Source organism: Aquarana catesbeiana, linkage group LG07 (assembly GCF_042186555.1).
Source record: "Aquarana catesbeiana isolate 2022-GZ linkage group LG07, ASM4218655v1, whole genome shotgun sequence".
In the NCBI taxonomy this organism is placed as follows: Eukaryota; Metazoa; Chordata; class Amphibia; order Anura; family Ranidae; genus Aquarana; species Aquarana catesbeiana.
This window is the reverse complement of record NC_133330.1, coordinates 25219244-25238082: the sequence shown is the minus strand read 5'-3', so window position 1 is coordinate 25238082 and position 18839 is coordinate 25219244. Positions and strand designations below refer to the sequence as shown.

The following is an 18839-nucleotide window of genomic DNA, read 5'->3' as shown; positions in this document are numbered from 1 at the left end:
AGGACTCTTCCTAGAGCGGGCCACACAGGCCAAACTGAGCAATCGGCGGAGAAGGGCCTTAGTCAGGGAGGTGACCAAGAACCCGATGGTCACTCTGACAGAGCTCCAGTGTTTCTCTGTGGAGAGAGGAGAACCTTCCAGAAGAACCACCATGTTCTGCAGCACTCCACCAATCAGGCCTGTATGGTAGAGTGGCCAGACGGAAGCCACTCCTCAGTAAAAAGGCACATGACAGCCCACCTGGAGATTGCCAAAAGGCACCTGAAGGACTCTGACCATGAGAAACAAAATTCTCTGGTCTGATGAAACAAAGATTGAACTCTTTGGCCTGAATGGCAAGAGTCATGTCTGGCAGAAACCAGGCACATCTCATCACCTGGCCAATACCATCCCTACAGTGAAGTATGGTGGTGGCAGCATCATGCTGTGGGGATGTTTTTCAGCTGCAGGAACTGGGAGACTAGTCAGGATAGAGGAAAATATGAATGAAGCAATGTACAGAGCCATCCTTGATGAAAACCTGCTCCAGAGTGCTTTGGACCTTAGACTGGGGCGAATCTTCATCTTCCAACAGGACGACCCTAAGCACACAGCCAAGATAACAAAGGAGTGGCTACGGGACAACTCTGAATGTCCTTGAGCCAGAGCCCAGACTTGAACCCGATTGAACATCTCTGGCGAGATCTGAAAATGGCTGTGCACCGACGCTCCCCATCCTACCTGATGGAGCTTGAGAGGTCCTGCAAAGAAGAATGGGAGAAACTGCCCAAAAATAGGTGTGCCAAGCTTGTAGCATCATACTCAAAAAGACTTGAGGCTGTAATTGGTGTCAAAGGTGCTTCAACAAAGTATTGAGCAAAGGCTGTGAATACAAACGTCCTTCACATTGTCATTATGGGGTATGGTTTGTAGAATGTTGAAGAAAATAATGAATTTAATCCATTTTGGAATAAGGCTGTAACATAAAATGTCGAAAAAGTGAAGCGCTGTGAATACTTTCTGGATGCACTGTAAGTTAAGTGGAACAAGCAAAAAAAACTTTAGTTATGGGGTAATTACACTGCATGGCTAAAGAATGATTGTGTTGAGGCATTTCCAGTGACACAATTATGTGTTTCCATATCCCTATCCAAAGCTCTAAGTGCAATTTTTCTCTGGTACTTTGTTTCTCAGCAGGAGTCAATTCTGAGAAGTTTTCCTGACACATGATAAATGTGAGGGCAGAGAGAGCTCAGCACACAGCTCTGTATCCTTCCTTCGCTCCTGTTTGCTGTGTGGATGGGGGTGTGTGTTTGTGCACCTCCAATCAGCTCTCACACACACTAACTGCAGCTCTTCGCCCCTCCTCTGTGTTACTAACAGATGGAGACGGATTTTAACCACTTGCTTACTGGGCACATAACACCTCCTTCCTGACCAGGCCAATTTTCAGCGCCGTCACACTTCGAATGACAATTGCGCGGTCATGCTACACTGTACCCATACGACATTTTTATTTATTTATTTTTTTTACACAAATAGAGCTTTCTTTTGGTGGTATTTAACCACCACTGGGTTTTTTTTATTTTTTCCTAAAAAACAAAAAAAGACTAGCAAAAAGAAAAAATTCATAGTTTGTTATAACATTTTGCAAACAGGTAATTTTACTCCTTCATTGATGTGCCCTGATGAGGCTGCACTGATGTGGCACTGATTAGCAGCACTGTGTGGGACCGATGTCCCATTTACAGAAGCCGGTAATTGGCTTTATTTTCTCCTCAAGCTGTCAGCGTGAGGGAAAAAAAAAGAAAAGCGGATAACCGACTTCTGTTTACATCGTGTGATCAGCTGTCATTGCCTAACAGCTGTTTACGTGGTAAAGGGTCGCGATTGGCCCTTTACCCCGATTTGTGATAAGCCGAGTCCCAAGGACTCAATGAGCACAGAGAGTGCTGCAGGGGGCGCGAGCACGGGAGGACATCCATGGACATCCTCCCGGCATTTTTAAGCTCGCACTGTAGCCATCTCTCGGCTATAGCGTGGGCGCCAAGTGGTTAACACAATTCTGCCCTTTTGAAGGGTTGTAGAGAAGAGAAAATAAACAGGTACAACTTATGTAGGAGAATTTGTTTCACCTCTGTATCAACTGAGCCCAGTCACTTCACTGGGTATATGGAAGGGTTTACAAACACTTTAACATACCTTGGCACATCAAGCAAACGCAACCTATCAAATGTTTTCCCATTTGACTGCTTTCCTCTGGGAACCATCATGGGATTTTTAATGGTTAAACGGGTTCAAATTGCCCAACTTTTTTTTTCTTCTATGTATGTATGTATGTATAGAGCAGCTCCATCGAAGGAAGCATCCTTTCAATATAGTATTCTCTCTAGGGTAACTCCCAATTCGCTATCAGGTATAATAATCTAGCAGGACGCCATAAAGACAATGTCATGCAACATCAGAACATATTGCTTTTTTCTCTCTCCTCTCCATGCCCCATTGTGCAAGCTACCAAATGCTTTATAAAAGATGTGTTCCGTATAAAAGTGATACTCTCATTGGACCAACCAAATATGAAGGGCAACACAAGGGCACACCTCCGTAAACCAAAGGAAGGAAAAAAAAAAGTTACTAACCTTGGAAATAGTCCCTAAGCTCCCGTGTGTTGGACAGAGATTGGATGACGCTGTTCATGAAGCAAGTGTTTCCCAGATTAACCAGACCAGTAAAACCTGGCAGGCAGACTCTCTTCTCCTCTTCTTCCTGTGCGCTATCGCTGCTGATAGCGCTGTGCGTCATAGGAGGGACCATGCATGTTGGTTTGGGCTATGGATAAGAAATGCACCATTAAACATGCAGCTTAGATCGGATGCATTTGCCATTCAAAACCAGCGCAGGAAAAAAAAAAAAAAAAAAAAAAAAAAACGCAGTTTATATCAAATATGAATTTCCTTTTAAGGGACTCATTCACAGGAGACATGCTCCCCAATGCTGACCACTGGTCTATGGGCATTGCCTTACTACTGCAGGCTGAGACGGAAAAAAGAAAAACTGATGTCTCGGCATCATGGTGTGGATGAGGCCTTAAAAGGGGAGTTCCACCCAAAAGTGGAACTTCCGCTTTAAGTACTCCTCGCCCCCTTACATGCCACATTTGGCATGTAATTTTTTTTGGGAGTGGGAAGATATTGGGTACCTGGTTTTGACAGGTACTACCTGTCCCACTTCCTCCTTCCGTCTTCTGGCCGCCTAGGCAACTCCTCCCCCACCCCCCATCCCCCGAGCGGGCCCTCCCACTCTGCAATCTTCTGGAACACATCACTGGTCCCAGAAGTTTGCCTGACCAGTAGGACAGCGCAGCGCCACTGGCGCATGCCCGGCTGTGAAGCCACAAGCTGTCACAGCCGGGCGCCCACAGTTGCAATATCTGCGCCGCGGAGAGGAGCGAAGCTGCAGGCAGCCGCATCGCTGAACCATGGGACAGGTGAGTGTTGTGTTTATTAAAAGTCAGCAGCTACACTTTTTGTAGTTGCTGACTTCATAAACTGAAAAAAGTCTGGAACTCCGCTTTCAGTGTACATTTGGGTAAAAAAAAAAAAAAAAAAAGAGCAATTTAGTACATTTCTGCTACACATTTTCCTTTGTTTTATATCTGCAAGTCCAGTAAAACATCTACAGTATTTATCTGCTAGAAATCCAGTGAGCTCCTAAAAGGAGAAGTATGGCCAACGCTCTTTTGGCATACTTCTTCTTTTGGGTCACAGAAGTGCAGTTAGTTCTGCACTCCTGTGACCGAGATTCATCTGACAGCAGGATAAAATCCACTGTCTGTTGACTTCACAGAGCCGGTCCAGGGTCGGCAGAGATCCAGACAATGTCGGGATCCGCCCAGATGCATGATCAACAGATGGCGCAGCCTCTCCATTCACTGTTGAGAGCCTGAACCAGCCAATCCCTCCCCCTCCACAGCCCGGCGTTTCAGTGAGCGCTGGAGGGGCAGAGCTAAGAACTGGTGACTGACAGTCACCACTTTGTGCTCAGAGAAGACCCAAGAACTGAGCGATCAACAATCTTTGATTGCTCAGTTCTCTGTGTAGAGAAGGCAGGGGACAGCTGCAACATTGGATCGATGCTGCAGCCATCTAGGTTGAGAATGTATAATTTTTTTTACATTCCCACATTTCTCTTGTTTAGCCTGACAATGCTGCCTCAGCTGCAGTGAAATGGTCAGCCCCGTCTGAGTTGTCTCCTGCTTAAAGGGTTACTAAACCCTCTTTTTTTTTTTTTTTTTTTTTTTTAGAACATGTTCTAGTTACCTCCCCTGCAGTAGGTTTTGCACAGAGTGGTCCAGACCCTCCTCTTCTGGGGACTCCTCTTCTCAAGTGCTCCGGAGAAGCGCAGCAGGACTCGGCCCCGGCATCATTGGATTTGATTGACAGCAGCGGGAGCCAATGGCTTTGCTGCTATCAATCTATCCAATCAGGACACGAGACACCGGCTAGAGCTCGTGTGCTCGGTCCGGGGGCGAGAAACAACGGGTTCAGGTAAGCAAAACGGGGGGCTGAGGGGCCGGTGACTGCCAGGTGTTTTTTCACCTTAATGCATACGATGCATTAAGGTGAAAAATCACGAGGGTTTACAACCCCTTTAACTACAAAGTGCCCTTTTCCATAATCCCCACAATTTACATTCTCTGCACTCCATCCCCCTCCCGCCCAGGCTGTCTTGCTTTGCTAAGCAAGCAGCCACCATAGACACTGAAAGCTCCACACCACAGCCTGCAATTTATGAATGGGCCATAAAAGACGCAGGTCACGGTATGGAAGAACCATGCACAGTATAACAGAGAGTGATATTGGGCCTCTTAATATAGAAGGACAACATTTCTGTCAAAAACAAAACCGTGAACACGGCTGCCCTGGATACTTACAGAAGGCAGAAGTGGCTCTGATTTTACAGAGACGTGTTCGGCTGGTGTTCTTGGTGCAACCTTCTCCAGACTGGCCTCTTCTGCCCGGGGCTTCTCCTTCTCAACGCCTCTGGCCTCCTCTTTGCTGGACAGAGCATGCTGGTTATTTCCCGGCTGTGCTTTATCGAGGGGGGCAGGACTGGCAGGCATTGCCACCTTTGCACCACCCACTGCACCTTAAAAATGGCCAAGGACACTTTCTGTTTAGCAGCAAGTTTGTGCATTTATAAAAAGCTTTACTCCAATTTGAATTTAAAAAAAAAAAAAAAAAAACAACACAATTTGGAACATTACAACTCACTCTGGGTGATCAAAAAAAAAAAAAAGTATACAGGAGAGCCGTAATATAATAAATTTCAACACATAACCGGGCCAGCTGTAACCCCTTAAAGTGGTTGTGCGATTAAAAATGAACAAAGCATATCCCCATCTATATTGTGTGCTTGTCTCAGTCCAACACACCTAGTGTGGTTCCTCACTGATCTCTCCTCCCTCTGCTATCTGCATCAATTTAACACCAAGAAGTGCCGGGAGGCTGCCCCGCCCCTCCTCCAGCACACAGCAAGTGACTGATACCCTTCAGCAAGGCATGTTTTTCTATGAGTGAGTGCAGGGGGGGGGGGGGGGGGTGTCCTTTCCCGCCACCCTGGTTCTCAGATTACACTGAGCTCTCCTCTCATGCAGTGCATTGTGTGACATCAGATCCCCCCCCCCCTTCTGCCCGCTGGAGCAGAGAATAAAAGCCTCTGATCTGTGCGTTTGTTTTAGAAGACTGCAGATAAACAGGTACAACTTATGTCGGATGATCTGTTTAATCTCTGTGGATCACCTGAGGCCGGTCCCTTCACTGGTGAGGGTTTACAACCACTTTAAAAAACATCTAAATCCGGTCAGTAAAGCATTAGAGTTGTAACGCATTAAATCTGCCAATTCGAAGGCGGCCCATGCACGAGAGAGAGTGTCATTTCAAACATATTCCTGAAGAATTATGGTATTCTGATGTCACAGTCCATAGCCGGCTGCCACAGTCAACAGTAGGATGTCAAGGTGTTATAAGGTCATTGGAGGTTTAGGGGCAAGTCACAGTGCCCCTCCATGAAATCGCAAAGCAGCCGGAACGATTGACTGATCCGGCTGCTCAGCGTTGCTGCCTGGCTAGGGGGCAGAGTGGTGCCAGATTCAGCGCACCGCACGTCCCTTTTTTTTTTAAACGAACTTTATGTGAAGTGTACAAAACTTAAAAATTCATACACTGCACAATGTCGGACGGCGTAATGCGATGTCATTGCATTGCGATTTGGGCCAGTGTGCTGTAATAAAATGCAGCAGGTTTGCATTTTAGCGCAGCACTAGGCTGTGTTACAGTGCAAATGGGACACATAGGAAACCATTGTTTTCTGTGTGTCCCTGCGGCAACATACGTTTTACACTGCAGTAAAAAGTCTGTCACCGCATAGTGTGAATTGGCCCTTAATACAACCTTGAAATTTGAGAAAATAGATTTACACCATTTTGGCAAGTTCTTTCATGTTGCATTCAGCACTCTGTTATGGATGGTCTTTTACTGGGGTAGTCAAATTTTGTACTTAAACCGGAGTTCCAACCATTTAAAAGTCAGCAGCTACCAAAAGTTTAGCTGCTGACTTTTAATAATCAGACACTTACCTGTCCCACGGTCCAGTGATGCGGGTGCAGGAAGCCTCGCTCCTCTCCGAGGCACCGGCATTCTAACTGTGGGCGCCCGGCTGTGCGCACACTGTGAATGGCCGGGCAATCTTCTGGGACCTGTGACGTGTCCCAGAAGATTGCAGGGAGGTGATCTTCCTTCCAGCGCCGTGGAGACAGGGGAGGAAGTGGGAGTTGGGTGCCTGTAAAAACCGGGTACCACCTCCTCCCCCCCAAAACATGACATGCCAAATGTGGCACGTCAGGGGGTCACCTGCACTTAAAGCGGAAGTTCCGTTTTTGGGTGGAACTCCATTTTAAAGTGTTAATAAACCCAACAACAGTAAAATCAGTCTGTATATACAATAAAGCATGTTTGTTATAATCACTCTGGAACCTAAGGGGTTAATGATCGGCATTGTGTAAAAAGGCTGTCTGATTCTGTCTTCCCTTCTTCCACTGTCCCCAATCCATTTTTTAATAGTACCGAGCCCCTTGGGGAATCTCTGCACATGCTCAGTTTGGATTTTTTTTCTTGGGAGGGTGCATGTGATCAGCACAGTCCAGATAGAGGGTCAGGGGCCATGCAGCCTCATAGGACAGTCAGAGCAGAATCAAAACGACCTCCTACAAGCTTTAACCAGACACTGATAGTCAGAAGACTGCTATATAATGCTGATGAGAAAAGGTATTTAGCCGTTTATATTAAGGCTACTTTCACACTGGTGTGTGTGTGGGGGGGGGGGGTTAGCAGTAGAGCGCTGCTAGTTTCAACCCCGCTAGTGGCCGAGGAAGGGGTTATTAGAGCCTGTTTTGGGGCGCTTCAGCAGTGCTGCCCAATTATTTCAATGGGCAGGGGCGGTGGAGGAGCAGTGTATACATCGCTCCCGTGCCCCAAAGACACTGCTTGCAGGACTTTTTTTCCTGCCCTGCAAGCGCACCGTCCCAGTGTGAAAGCACTCGGGCTTTCACACTGGGACTGCAGAAGAGGCAGTTTACAGGCGCTATTTGTAAAATGCCTCAGGGTGAAAGGGGGGATACTAAAATAATTGCATTTTCCTGCGTCCCAGGTTTAGTAACACTTTAAATATCAGTCTTTATTACAATGCCACGGGGAATACCCTGGGATCAAATACAGAGTTTTGATTTCAGAGTGTTTTGATAAGTTGCAGCACAAAGTCTGATGTCATAGTGGTGTGGTGTTTTGGTGCAGCCTACATAATATTTCCCAGAATCCACTGTATTGTCACTATTGGTAATATACAGTCAAGTGTGGTCTGTGATGTCACAATCTCTATTATGTTATAGCAAGTGTTGCTATGGCATAGGTAGCATTCAAGAATTGAACTACCAACTACTTTGATGTCATTGTATTGTGAGGTGAATAATTCTTTTAAATGTCATCATATAGTAATAAAAAAAAAAAAAAAAAAAAAAAGGTAGAACTCAGGGTTCAGACCTTGTGTAGTTGGTGCCTCAAGGCCTCCCCATCTCTGGCACTGTTTCTTCTGTAGGGAGATATCAATTCGAGAGCCTGTGAAGTTGAATCTGCACAAATCTGGCTCTATGAGGTTTCTAGAAGAGAAAATATGATTAGTTGCCTGAAACCAAATTCCAGCAGAATCACAGACATGTCAGAATACAGACGACATCTCACCTGAGTTTCACCTGCCATCTGAAGACTTGGTCAGGACCGCAACCAGGGTGGAGCCTTAGAAAGTTGGGATCGCTACAAAACACAAAAGTGATTAAAGATTTCCTTCAGGTTTCACAAATAAACGTTCAGTTTGTTCTTGAAAAGAAATGCAGCAATTCAATGACCAAATGCAACAAGTGGAAATTCACAAAATTATTATTGACACTGCAGTACATCAAACCATGCAAAGTTCACGAAAAAAAAAAAAATAAATGCACATAGTTTTGCAGGTAAAATGTGCATTTTTTTCACAAAAGCCTGCAAAGCATTTCACCTACAATCAGTGGATCGTGAGAGCAATGTCAGGCTCCTGGAGACACTTCCTCTGCCCAAACCTCTTAAAGTGGTTATAAAGCCTAAACATTTATTTTTTAACTTAATGATTCCTTGCATTAAGTTAAAAAATGTTTTAGGCATCAGTATCACCCCCCTTTTACTTATCTCTAGCCCTCATTTGGTCCAGCACGGTGCCCGTCTGCAGCTCTTCTCTCCTCTCACTTCCTGGTCTCACTGGTTGTGCTGAGGCAGCGGCCGTCAATCAAAGCCAGTGACGAGGGAGCAGGGGCGGGGCTAAGTCCCGTTGTCTGTGTCAACAGACACAGACAGCGAGGCTCAGGAGCGAGCGCACACACGTTCCCCCCCAAAGAAAGCTGCTTTCTATGTGGGCACTTAGGAGAGAGGAGGAGCCAGGAGCATTGGCTGGGGACCCAAGAAGAGGATGTGCAGGGCCGCTCTGTGCATTACCATCGCACAGAGCAGGTATTAACCCATTTACGACCGTCTGCCATGTACTGCAGACAGGCGACTGCTATAGGCAAAGCGACATACCTGTACGTCGCTGCCTACTTCTGAGTGTCGGGTGCACAAATATGCGCTCCCCCACCACCATCCCACTGGGCGGCACCCGCTGGGATTGTGCAAAGCAGGAGCCTGTTAGCAAGGCCAGGACCTGCTGATTGGCTGTGTACAATCACAGCCCAGAGCTCTGTGTTAACATTCAACACAGAGCTCTGTACACAGGAAACAATCTCTCTCTCGCAAGGCAGGGATGAGAAATTTAGAGATCTATTAGCAAAAGCAGCACACTTTACACACTTTTAGGCACACCTTTAACCCCTTGATTGCCCTAGATATTAACCCCTTCCCAGCCAATGTTACTAGTACTAGAGCTGCACAATTAATCGTTAAAAAATAGTGATCTCGATTCAACCCCCCTGACGATCTCTATTGCAGAGTTCCCTGGTTCTTTCATATAACAAGTGGAGAGACTTATCTGCTCACTCAGCTGTCAAAAGAAAACATCTGGGCAGTCTGGCAAGTTTTTAACATGAAACATTGTAACTAACTTTTCCTTCTTAGATCAAATGGGTAAACTTCTGTGTGTAAAGAAAAAATCCAGGCAGTCTGCCAAGTTTTTCACAACATGTACATGCAGGAAGTTTAGCCACTTAAAGTCTAAATCTTTTTTTGACACTTAAGTTAAAATCAATATTTTTTGCTAGAAAATTACTTTTTACAAACTTATATATATTTTAGCAGAGACCCTAGGGAATAAAATGTCAATTGCTGTAATATTATATGTCACACTGTATTTGCCCAGCGGTCTTTCAAACGCAAATTTTTTGGGAAAAACACTTCAATGAATAAAAAAAAAAAAAAAGCGAAACAGTAAAGTTAGCCCAATTTTTTTTTTGTTTTAATGTGAAAGATGATGTTACGCCGCGAGAATCGTGATCTATTTTCTAAGCAAAAAAAATTGTGATTGTCATTTTAGCCAGAATCGTGCAGCTCTGAGTATTGGTAACTGTAAGCGCAAACACACAAGTCCATATATAACAGGAGATACAAAGGGCTGAGCAACTTAGTCCATAGGGGACAGGCTGGAAGTTCAAGGGTTAAGTGGTAACCGGTAATGTAATGATTAAAGTAGGCTGGTAGGCTAGGCGGCTGCTGTCCTCAGAGAGTTGGCTCTGTGATGGATGTTAGAGGGGTAGAGAAGGAAGCGCCACCTGAGTGTAGTATTAACAAATGATGTTTAATGACACCAGGTAAAAACATATAAAAGGCTCATCTGTATAGGTATGTGGTCCTCGGTGTTCCCTCTGATCCTGTGTAGGTATGTGGTCACCAGCCCAGCATCCCTGCAGCGTCACCACCACAGGATCAGAGGAAACACCGAGGACCACATACCTATACAGATGAGCCTTTTATATGTTTTTATCCTGCAAGTGTGTTTTTACCTGGTGTCATTAAACATCATTTGTTAATACTACACTCAGGTGGCGCTTCCTTCTCTACCCCTCTCTCGTGCAGCTCTAACTAGTACAGTGACAGTGTATAGCGTTATCACTGATCACTGTATAAGTGTCACTGGTGAGGTCAGCGTCAGTCAGTATCAGATTGCTCGCTGCACTATCCCAGTCCCATTAGAGTCGCTGATGACCGCCATTAGTAGTATGAAAAAATAAATAAAAATTGCAGTATATAAACTATAGTTTGTAGGGCGCTATAACTTTCACGCAAACCAAACAATATACACAAATTGGATTTTTAAACATTTTTTTTTATTGGATAGGTTTTATAGCAGAAAGTAAAAAATATTGTCCCCCCCGTCTTTGTTTATATCCTCAAAAAATAAAAAAAAAACCCAGTGGTGATCAAATACCACTAAAAGAAAGCTCTATGTTTAAATAAATAAATAAATGATATACATTTTGCTTGGGTACAGCTTTGCATGACCGCCCATTTGCCAGTTTTGGACTACAATTGCTTACCTAGTCTTGAAGATCAGAGTGAAATCCTGCTCCCGAAACAGCACCCGAGACGTCTCCTTGCAGATCTGCTTGACATAAACATGCACGACAACCACATCGTTCCCCTTCTCGTAGTGATCATTCTTCACGAACGTCAGGTTCACATAAGGCTCAGCTTCTATAAGCCAAAGACAGCACATTATTACTCTACCAACTGAAAACACACAGGATTTAATATGGCAGGCCCCTGCAAATCCACATATCTAGCAAGGTTATGTGTGGTCTGTTTCTCCCCCCCCCCCCCCCACCATTTTTTAAGCCGGCCCTTTCTTCCGGGTTCGGGGGGCATGCATATGCGTGCCTCCATACCAACCCATGCTGTGATTGGACACAGCACAAGTTTGGCAGCTGATTTCAGCCAATGATTTTGGCTGAAGTCAGCTGATCAGCTGTGACCAATCACAGTTATGCAATTACAGAACACTAGGGGTGCACCGATACCATTTTTTTTTTTTTTTTTTTAGGAGTACCAATACTTTTTTTTTAGTACTCGCTGTTACCAATTACCGATACCTACCGCAACTGTTTTGTTTTCACTTCAGCTGTCAGCAATGGTACAAAGCATTGAAAAGTTATTTACAAATGAAATAAATACATTTTTGTTTTTATTTTGTGCTTTTTCAGTGTGAAATGTGAAAATATATGTTAATATATGTGTGCAAAAAATATTCACTAACAAAGCAAACAAAAAAAAAAAAAAGTTTGAATTGTTTATCGTTTATAAAATAGATGTGAACAAAAAAAAAAAAAAAAAGCAGGAAAATAATAATTGAATGGAGGAGAATAGGGAGTTAATTAAGGCTGATAAGGGGTTGAACAGAGGAACATTTGTTCATCCCTTTGATCTGCAGATGAAGAAACAGAAAGATACAAAAATAATGTTTCTTTTTATTTTAGTGTTTCAGTGGCTGAGCAATGTTGTTAATAAACATTGCCAGCTGCTTTTTTTTTTTTTTTGTTTTCACAGCTCCAATTACCGGACTTCTTTAACACTTTAGCTGTAAAACAGGGGAGACCCCACTGACAGCTCAAAGAACTGAGCCTGAAAGTATCGGTTTCGGGTATCGGTGCATTTGCATCAGTACCGATACTTGTGCAAATACTCGGTATCGGCACCGTTACTAGTATCGGTGCAACCCTACAGAACACACAGAACTCTGTGTACAGGAAACCGTGATCTGAATGTTTCTTTTCCCTGAAAAGCAGGGAGAAAAAACAGCCAGATTGTAAAGTAAAAGCAGCACAAATTACACATTGTTACCCCTTGATTGCCCCTAGATGTTAACCCCTTCCCAGCCAGTGTCATTAGTACAATGTCAATGCAGAATAATATCACTGATCACTGTATTAGTGTCACTAGAGACGTCAGTGTCAGTTAGTATGCTGTGGTATCTGGCACCTAGCCATCAGTAGCAGATCCTTTAAGTCCTGTAAGTTGTAAAGTGGGGCCTCCATGGATCGGACTTGTTTTTCCAGCACATCCTGTACAGATGCTCAATTGGATAGAGGTCTGGAGAATTTGGAAGCCAAGTCAACACCTTGAGCTTGTTCCTCAAACCATTCTTGAACCATTTTTTTTGCAGTCTGGCAGAGCACATTCTCCTGCTGAAAGAGGCCACTGCCATCAGGAAATACAATTTCCATGAAGGGGTGTATTTGGTCACTAACAATGTTTAGGTAGGTGGTACGTGCCAAGTGACATCCACATGAATGGCAGGATACAAGGTTTCCCCAGCAGAACATCACTTAAAGCATCACACTGCCTCCACCAGCTTGTCTTCCCATACTGCATACTGGTGCCATCTCTGTCCCCAGGTAAGTGACGCACACGGCCATCCACAGGATGCAAAAGAAAACTCGACTCAGACCAGGCCACCTTCTTCCATTGCTCTGTGGTCCAGTCCTGATGCTCACATGCCCATTGTGGACACTTCTGGCTTATTTTGACAGGTTCTTTTTTTTCAAAGATGCACGCATCGATTAGGTGAGCGGCCTTGTCCAGCAGAGAAATACAATAGCTAACAACTGGTGCTCCATAAATCGCTTGCATTATATTGTTCTGGGAACAAACCTGTACATGAATACCTTACTTTTTTTTTTTTTTTTTTTTTTTGGGTACAAAGCTGATCTGACAGATGTTGGTTATGGAGACCCATTCATAACTGGAGCTAGCTGGCTGATCAAAGCCAAAAAGTATCTCCCCGCAAGAAGTCCACAGAGTAATATTTTACCTTGACTATACAAATCATAAAAATGACGTGACAGGAGGAAAGCATACAACGGGGGGATCCAACCTGCGGCCCGTGAGATTTCACAACTTGACCCCCAGGCCTTTCCTGACACTTTTTGTTTACATATAAAAAAAATCTGTATGTTTTGCTAGAAAATTACTTCGAACCCCAAACATATATTGTTTTGGGGCAGGGCTCACGTGAATCAAAAACCGCATCACACGGGTAAGTTTTCAATGCATTTCAACGGGGAGGTGCATTTTTGGCGTTTTTTTTTTTTTTTAAACTGACCAAAAATGCAGGCAGGATTTTTAACACAGCAACGGAAGCGCAACAGACCAGTGTGAAGACATACATAGAATTTAAAGGGATGCTTTTTTTTTTTTAAACGCAAGAGCGCTTCAAAAACTGCCCGTCAAAAACTTCACGAGAGAAAATACAGAGGGTTCACCACAAGGTGCAAACCATTCATAAGCCTGAAGAATAGAAAAGCCAGATTAGACTTTGCCAAAAAACATCTAAATAAAGCTAAACCAGTTCTAGCAAATCATTCTTTGGACGGATGAAACTAAGATTAATCTGTACCAGAATGATGGGAAGAAAAAAAAAAAAAACAAAGTGTGAAGAAGGCTTGGAACAACTCATGATCCAAAGCACACAACGTCATCTGTAAAACATGGTGGAGCTTGCAGGGTGATGGCATGAGCATGCGTGGCTTCCAGTGGCACTGGGTCATTGGTGTTTATTGATGATGTGACAGAAGACAGAAGCAGCCAGATGAATTCTGCAGTGTTTAGAGAAATACTGTCAGCCCAGATTCAGCCAAATGCAGCAAAGTTGCTTGGAAGGCACTTCATAGTACAGATGGACAATGATCCAAAAACCACTGCAAAAGCAACCCAGGAGATTTTGAAGGAAAAGAAGTGGAATATTCTTCAATGGCCGAGTCAATCACCTGATCTCAACCCAATTGAGCATGCATTTCACTTGCTGAAGGCAAAACTAAAGGCAGAATGACCCACAAACAAAGAACAACGGAAGACAGCTGCAGTTAGAGCCTGGCAAAGCATCAGAAAGGAGGAAACCCAGTCTTTGGTAATGTCCATGGGTTCCAGACTTCAGGCAGTCATTGCCAGTAAAGGATTCTCAACAAAATATTAAAAATTAACATTATATTCATTTGTCCAATTACATTTGAGCCCCTGAAAATCGGGGGGACTGTGTATAAAATGGTTGCAGTTCCTAAAATTTGTACTTGACAATTATGTTCAGCCTACCCCACCTCCACTTAGGAAATGTACCCGAGTCACCTCCATCAGATCATCTCCTACAGCCATTACCCTTTGTACCACCACCCCCCTCCCTTTAGATTGCAAGCTCCATGAGCAGGACCCCTCTTATTCTTTCTGTATTGGACTGTATTGTAATTGTACCGCTCGCCTTTATATATTTTAAAGCGTAAACTGTTGGCGCTATATAAATCCTGTATACTAATAATAACCATATATGGCCAACATGCGATTTACAATGACAATAAAAAGGAAGACAGCATGAAAGTAAATTGCTCCTTTATCTTGTATTCAAAAAAGGCACAATCACTGCAGCGGTTCCTAAACACCAAAAAAAAAAAAAATAAAAAAAAATAAAAAAATACAACAGACCTAGAGAACATACGGAATTCAGCTGCTTCACTGGTTTCTCTACAGAACATAAACCACGTCAGTCAGAAGACGCAAACAATCTACACATTTGGTTCGCACACAAAAACATAAAGCCGGTCGTCTCAAACATCCCGTAAATACACAGATGAGCACTTGGCTTCCATTACCTTCACAGCAGAGGCTGAGATTGTTGGTCGAGGAACAAATCATTATCCAGAAAGTTACCAACAAAGGTCAGGCAGGAGAAATACGGATCCCTCTAAATAAAACCTCCCTACCCAGCAATCTAAAACAGCGTCCAAATACCAAAAATAAAAAAACAAGTAAAATCAATTTTGGAGAAATAACAAAAACACGAGGTCCTGTTGCCGTCTCCAAGAAAGCTGTGCAGCTGGTAATATAATCAGTAAAGGATAACTGGCTGGGGGCTGGGAGAACATAACCTTTCCTCACAAGCCAGAGCTGCGACATGATGAGGTTCAGACCGGAGTGAAGGAGCAACAGGGGGGAGCCAGCTATGCTGGGAGAAGGAGGCAAAGAGGCCTGCGGTGGAACTACAAGTCCAGTGTGGGAACCAAGGAGAGAAGCAGGGGTGGGGGAGCAACCTCCAGGTCACACTGGTTTTTAAGATGAGGGTCAACAACAAAAAGGGTTAGAGGGCCTAATAACTGCACACTGAAATGCTTACCTGTTCTGGAGAAAATTCTGCATCATACTCCCTCCCTGTTCTGGTCATGTGACCAAAAGGCAAGTCACTTTGTGATTGATAAAGAGGAAGATCTCTAAATCTACAGACATCCACGATCTAAGACTAACCTATATTGATTGCCCTGTAAAGAAGAAATCACAATATACATACTTTTTTTCCCCCGTTGTCGGTTGCCTCCTCTGCACCCACCTCCACAGTGAAGCCGCCGCTGACAGCTCAGTGTGGGACCGCACTGGAGCGGTTTCAAATAAAAAGGTATGTATACTTTTTTTTTCTTTGATGTGCTAGATAGGTTAGTGTTAGATCGTGGATGTCTGTAGATGTAGGGATTTTAGTGTTAGGGTGGAGTTCTACTTTAAGCAGTTAAGAGACCAGCTGCCGCAGTTATACTGCGGCACGCTGGCTCCCCTGGGCGAGCCGTCGTAGCTGTACGTTGGCCGCTTTAAGAGCACTAGGGGGCGCCCCCTAGTGCTCCTAAAGCGGCCGACATACAGCTACGAAGGCGATCACTCCTGACAGAGAGAACGGAGGTCTGTCAATGTAAACAGACATATCTCCGTTCTGTCAAGGGTGAGGAGACTGATCTGTTGTTCCTACTGATTAGGAACAACGATTGGTCTCCTCCCCCAGGCAGTCCCATCCCTCCACAGTTAGAAACACTCCCTAGGTAACACATTTAACTAGAGATGCACTGAAATTTCGGCCGCCCAAACACATCGGCCGAAAAACTGTGTTTTCGGGACAATGCCGAAAGGAAAATCTCGCCGGTGTTCTGCCGAGAAAGTTCCGCTCGGCGGATTAGTTCCCCCCTCTACTGCGCATGCGCAGTAGAAGCCGGCGGAAATAGCCGAAGCGGAACAGCTGAAAATCAGCTGTACACGGCGCCTGTAAGAGGGCCCCTCGCGGGCTCGCTTCGCTCGCCACGCTTCGCTCGCCACGCTTCGCTCGCCACGCTTCGGGCACGGCCTCGCTGCGCTCGGCACTTTTAGATTCCCCCTCTAGGTCCACTTGGATAGTGGGGAAGGAACCTGGACCCAGAGCGCAGGCGCCGTGTACAGCTGATTGAAGCGTTTGAGCTTCGGCTATCTCCGTCGGCCGACAGTAGTACGTACTGCGCAGGCGCTGCGCCTGCCCAGTACAGGGGGGGAACCTATCCGCCGAAGGAACTTATTCGGCAAGACACCGGCAATGGGGCCGAAAATGGGGGCTGGGCCTGGGCGGGCCCCTGCCCCCCTGGTGCCGCCAATTTAGATGGCATCTTCCTGGCTCGCCCCAGTCCTCCCTCCTCCTCTTCTCCTTCCCACAGAGTGGCAATCTCCGTGTGTCACAGAGCTGAATTGCCCGGGCGGCTACAGTAACTATGTCCCGCCTCCTGTGACAGACGGCACACTGATCCAATGGCGGGACATTGAATCAGTGTGACATGATTACAGAAGGCGGGACATTGTTACTGCAGCCGCCCGGGCAATTTAATTCACAGCTCCAGAACACACAGAGATCGCCACTCTGATCCGGACACGGGTGAGGCTGCATCCAGACACTGGCAAGCTGCATATGACGAGCACTGGCAGGCTGCATGAGGGGAACAGCGTGTGTCCAGGGCAAGCATTACTGCAGAGTTTTGTCCACAGCTAATCCACAAGTTTTATGTGCCCACAGTGCTACTGCGTCCGGATGCGTCATTTGTTCGCCTTTGAACGCGGCAAACTATCCACCTCTGGCCGCTTGTGTGAGTGTAGCCATGCTATATAAAACCAGGTCACAGGCCAAAGGCTGTACTCCCTTTATTGGCCGTATAAAAAAAAAAAAAATAATAATAATCTTGATTTTGACCCAGCTAGGTTTTTATCGCCATGTGACAGAATGGGGAAGGGTTAAGTTGTTATTGCTAGTAGAGGTAAAGATATGATCATTCCCAATAGAAGTCTGTTGGAAGGAACCGGGTAGCTTGCTTGGGGCCAGTTCACACCAGATGCAGTTCCGTGCGCTTTTTTTTTTGTGCACAAAATGCATGCACAGCGTTTTCCCGTGTATTCCAATGGCTGTAGTTCACACCATGCAGTCAGTTTCCGCACCGGAAACTGACTGCATGGTGTGAACTAGAGCCATGTTGAGAATCATCTATGCTGAGAACCATCGGGAAAGGTGCTGCCCAACTAGACATTTACCTTCTCCGCCATCTTCCAGGCTGAAGCCCCCGTTAGGAACCATCAGATTTTCAGGTGCTTTCCCCAGAAGCGGAAGCTCATCTTGTGTTGCTGGAATGATCGGGGAATCCACAAACGTTTCGTTATCATGAAGAAACTCAGCTGGTTTTGGGACTTCCTGCTGACGCTCCAGGGCTTGCTCCGAAACTGTAGCGGCCAACTCTTTAGACGGAAGAGTCACACCTGAGGCCATATCCTCTTCTATCCGGTTACTTGGTGTGGAGGAGCACCCAGGCTGTACCATCTGAGAGACCGACGGAGGCACCGGCTGCATATCAGGAAGAGGAATCATCTCTTGGTCACATGCAGTAACCTTCAACATGAAAAGAAGGACGTTATAAAAAAAAAACAAAAAAAGAAAATAAAACAAATCGCACAGTATATTAGACTTTAATATTATTCCTGTGTATTTATACTATCAACATATTACACATGGGTTTACAAATCACAATGGACCACTTAGATCAGTCCCTGCACTGATCATGGGATATAGAATGTCCCCTTAAAGTGGTTGTACACCTCAGCCATGAAGAATGAACAAAGCACATCCCTCTACAGCAGTGGTCATCAACCCTGTCCACAGGGCCCACTAACAGGCCAGATTTTATGTATTTCCTTGGGAGAGATGCAGACTAGAATACTGCAATCACTGAGCAGAAAATGATATCACCTGTGATTTCAGTTATCTTGCAAACCTGGCCTGTTAGTGGACAGGGTTGATGACAGTGCTCTACAGTGTGTACTTGTCTCAATCCAGAGCACTAAGTGTCATTTCCGTCCGCTGCCTCCTTCCTCTGCTATCTGCCCGAGTCACTTCTCACAAATTTTCCTGACACCAAGAGGAAAAAAAGGTGATGGAGGAGGGAGCTCCAGCACACAGCCTGTGATCGATCACCTCAGCTCTGT

At 45.1% G+C, this 18839-nt stretch overlaps 1 protein-coding gene across 1 annotated transcript in view; it reads right to left on the bottom strand.

The window, feature by feature from the left end:
- The window catches only part of USP19 (ubiquitin specific peptidase 19), a 176648-nt gene that overhangs the window by 101742 nt on the left and 56067 nt on the right, over positions 1-18839 (bottom strand). The window contains exons 6-11 of the mRNA XM_073591813.1: positions 17895-18246; positions 11087-11243; positions 8274-8345; positions 8076-8191; positions 4913-5127; positions 2619-2808 (exon numbers count right to left, since the gene is read on the bottom strand). Coding sequence (XP_073447914.1) covers positions 2619-2808; positions 4913-5127; positions 8076-8191; positions 8274-8345; positions 11087-11243; positions 17895-18246 — 1102 coding nt within the window. The remainder of the gene's footprint in view (positions 1-2618; positions 2809-4912; positions 5128-8075; positions 8192-8273; positions 8346-11086; positions 11244-17894; positions 18247-18839) is intronic.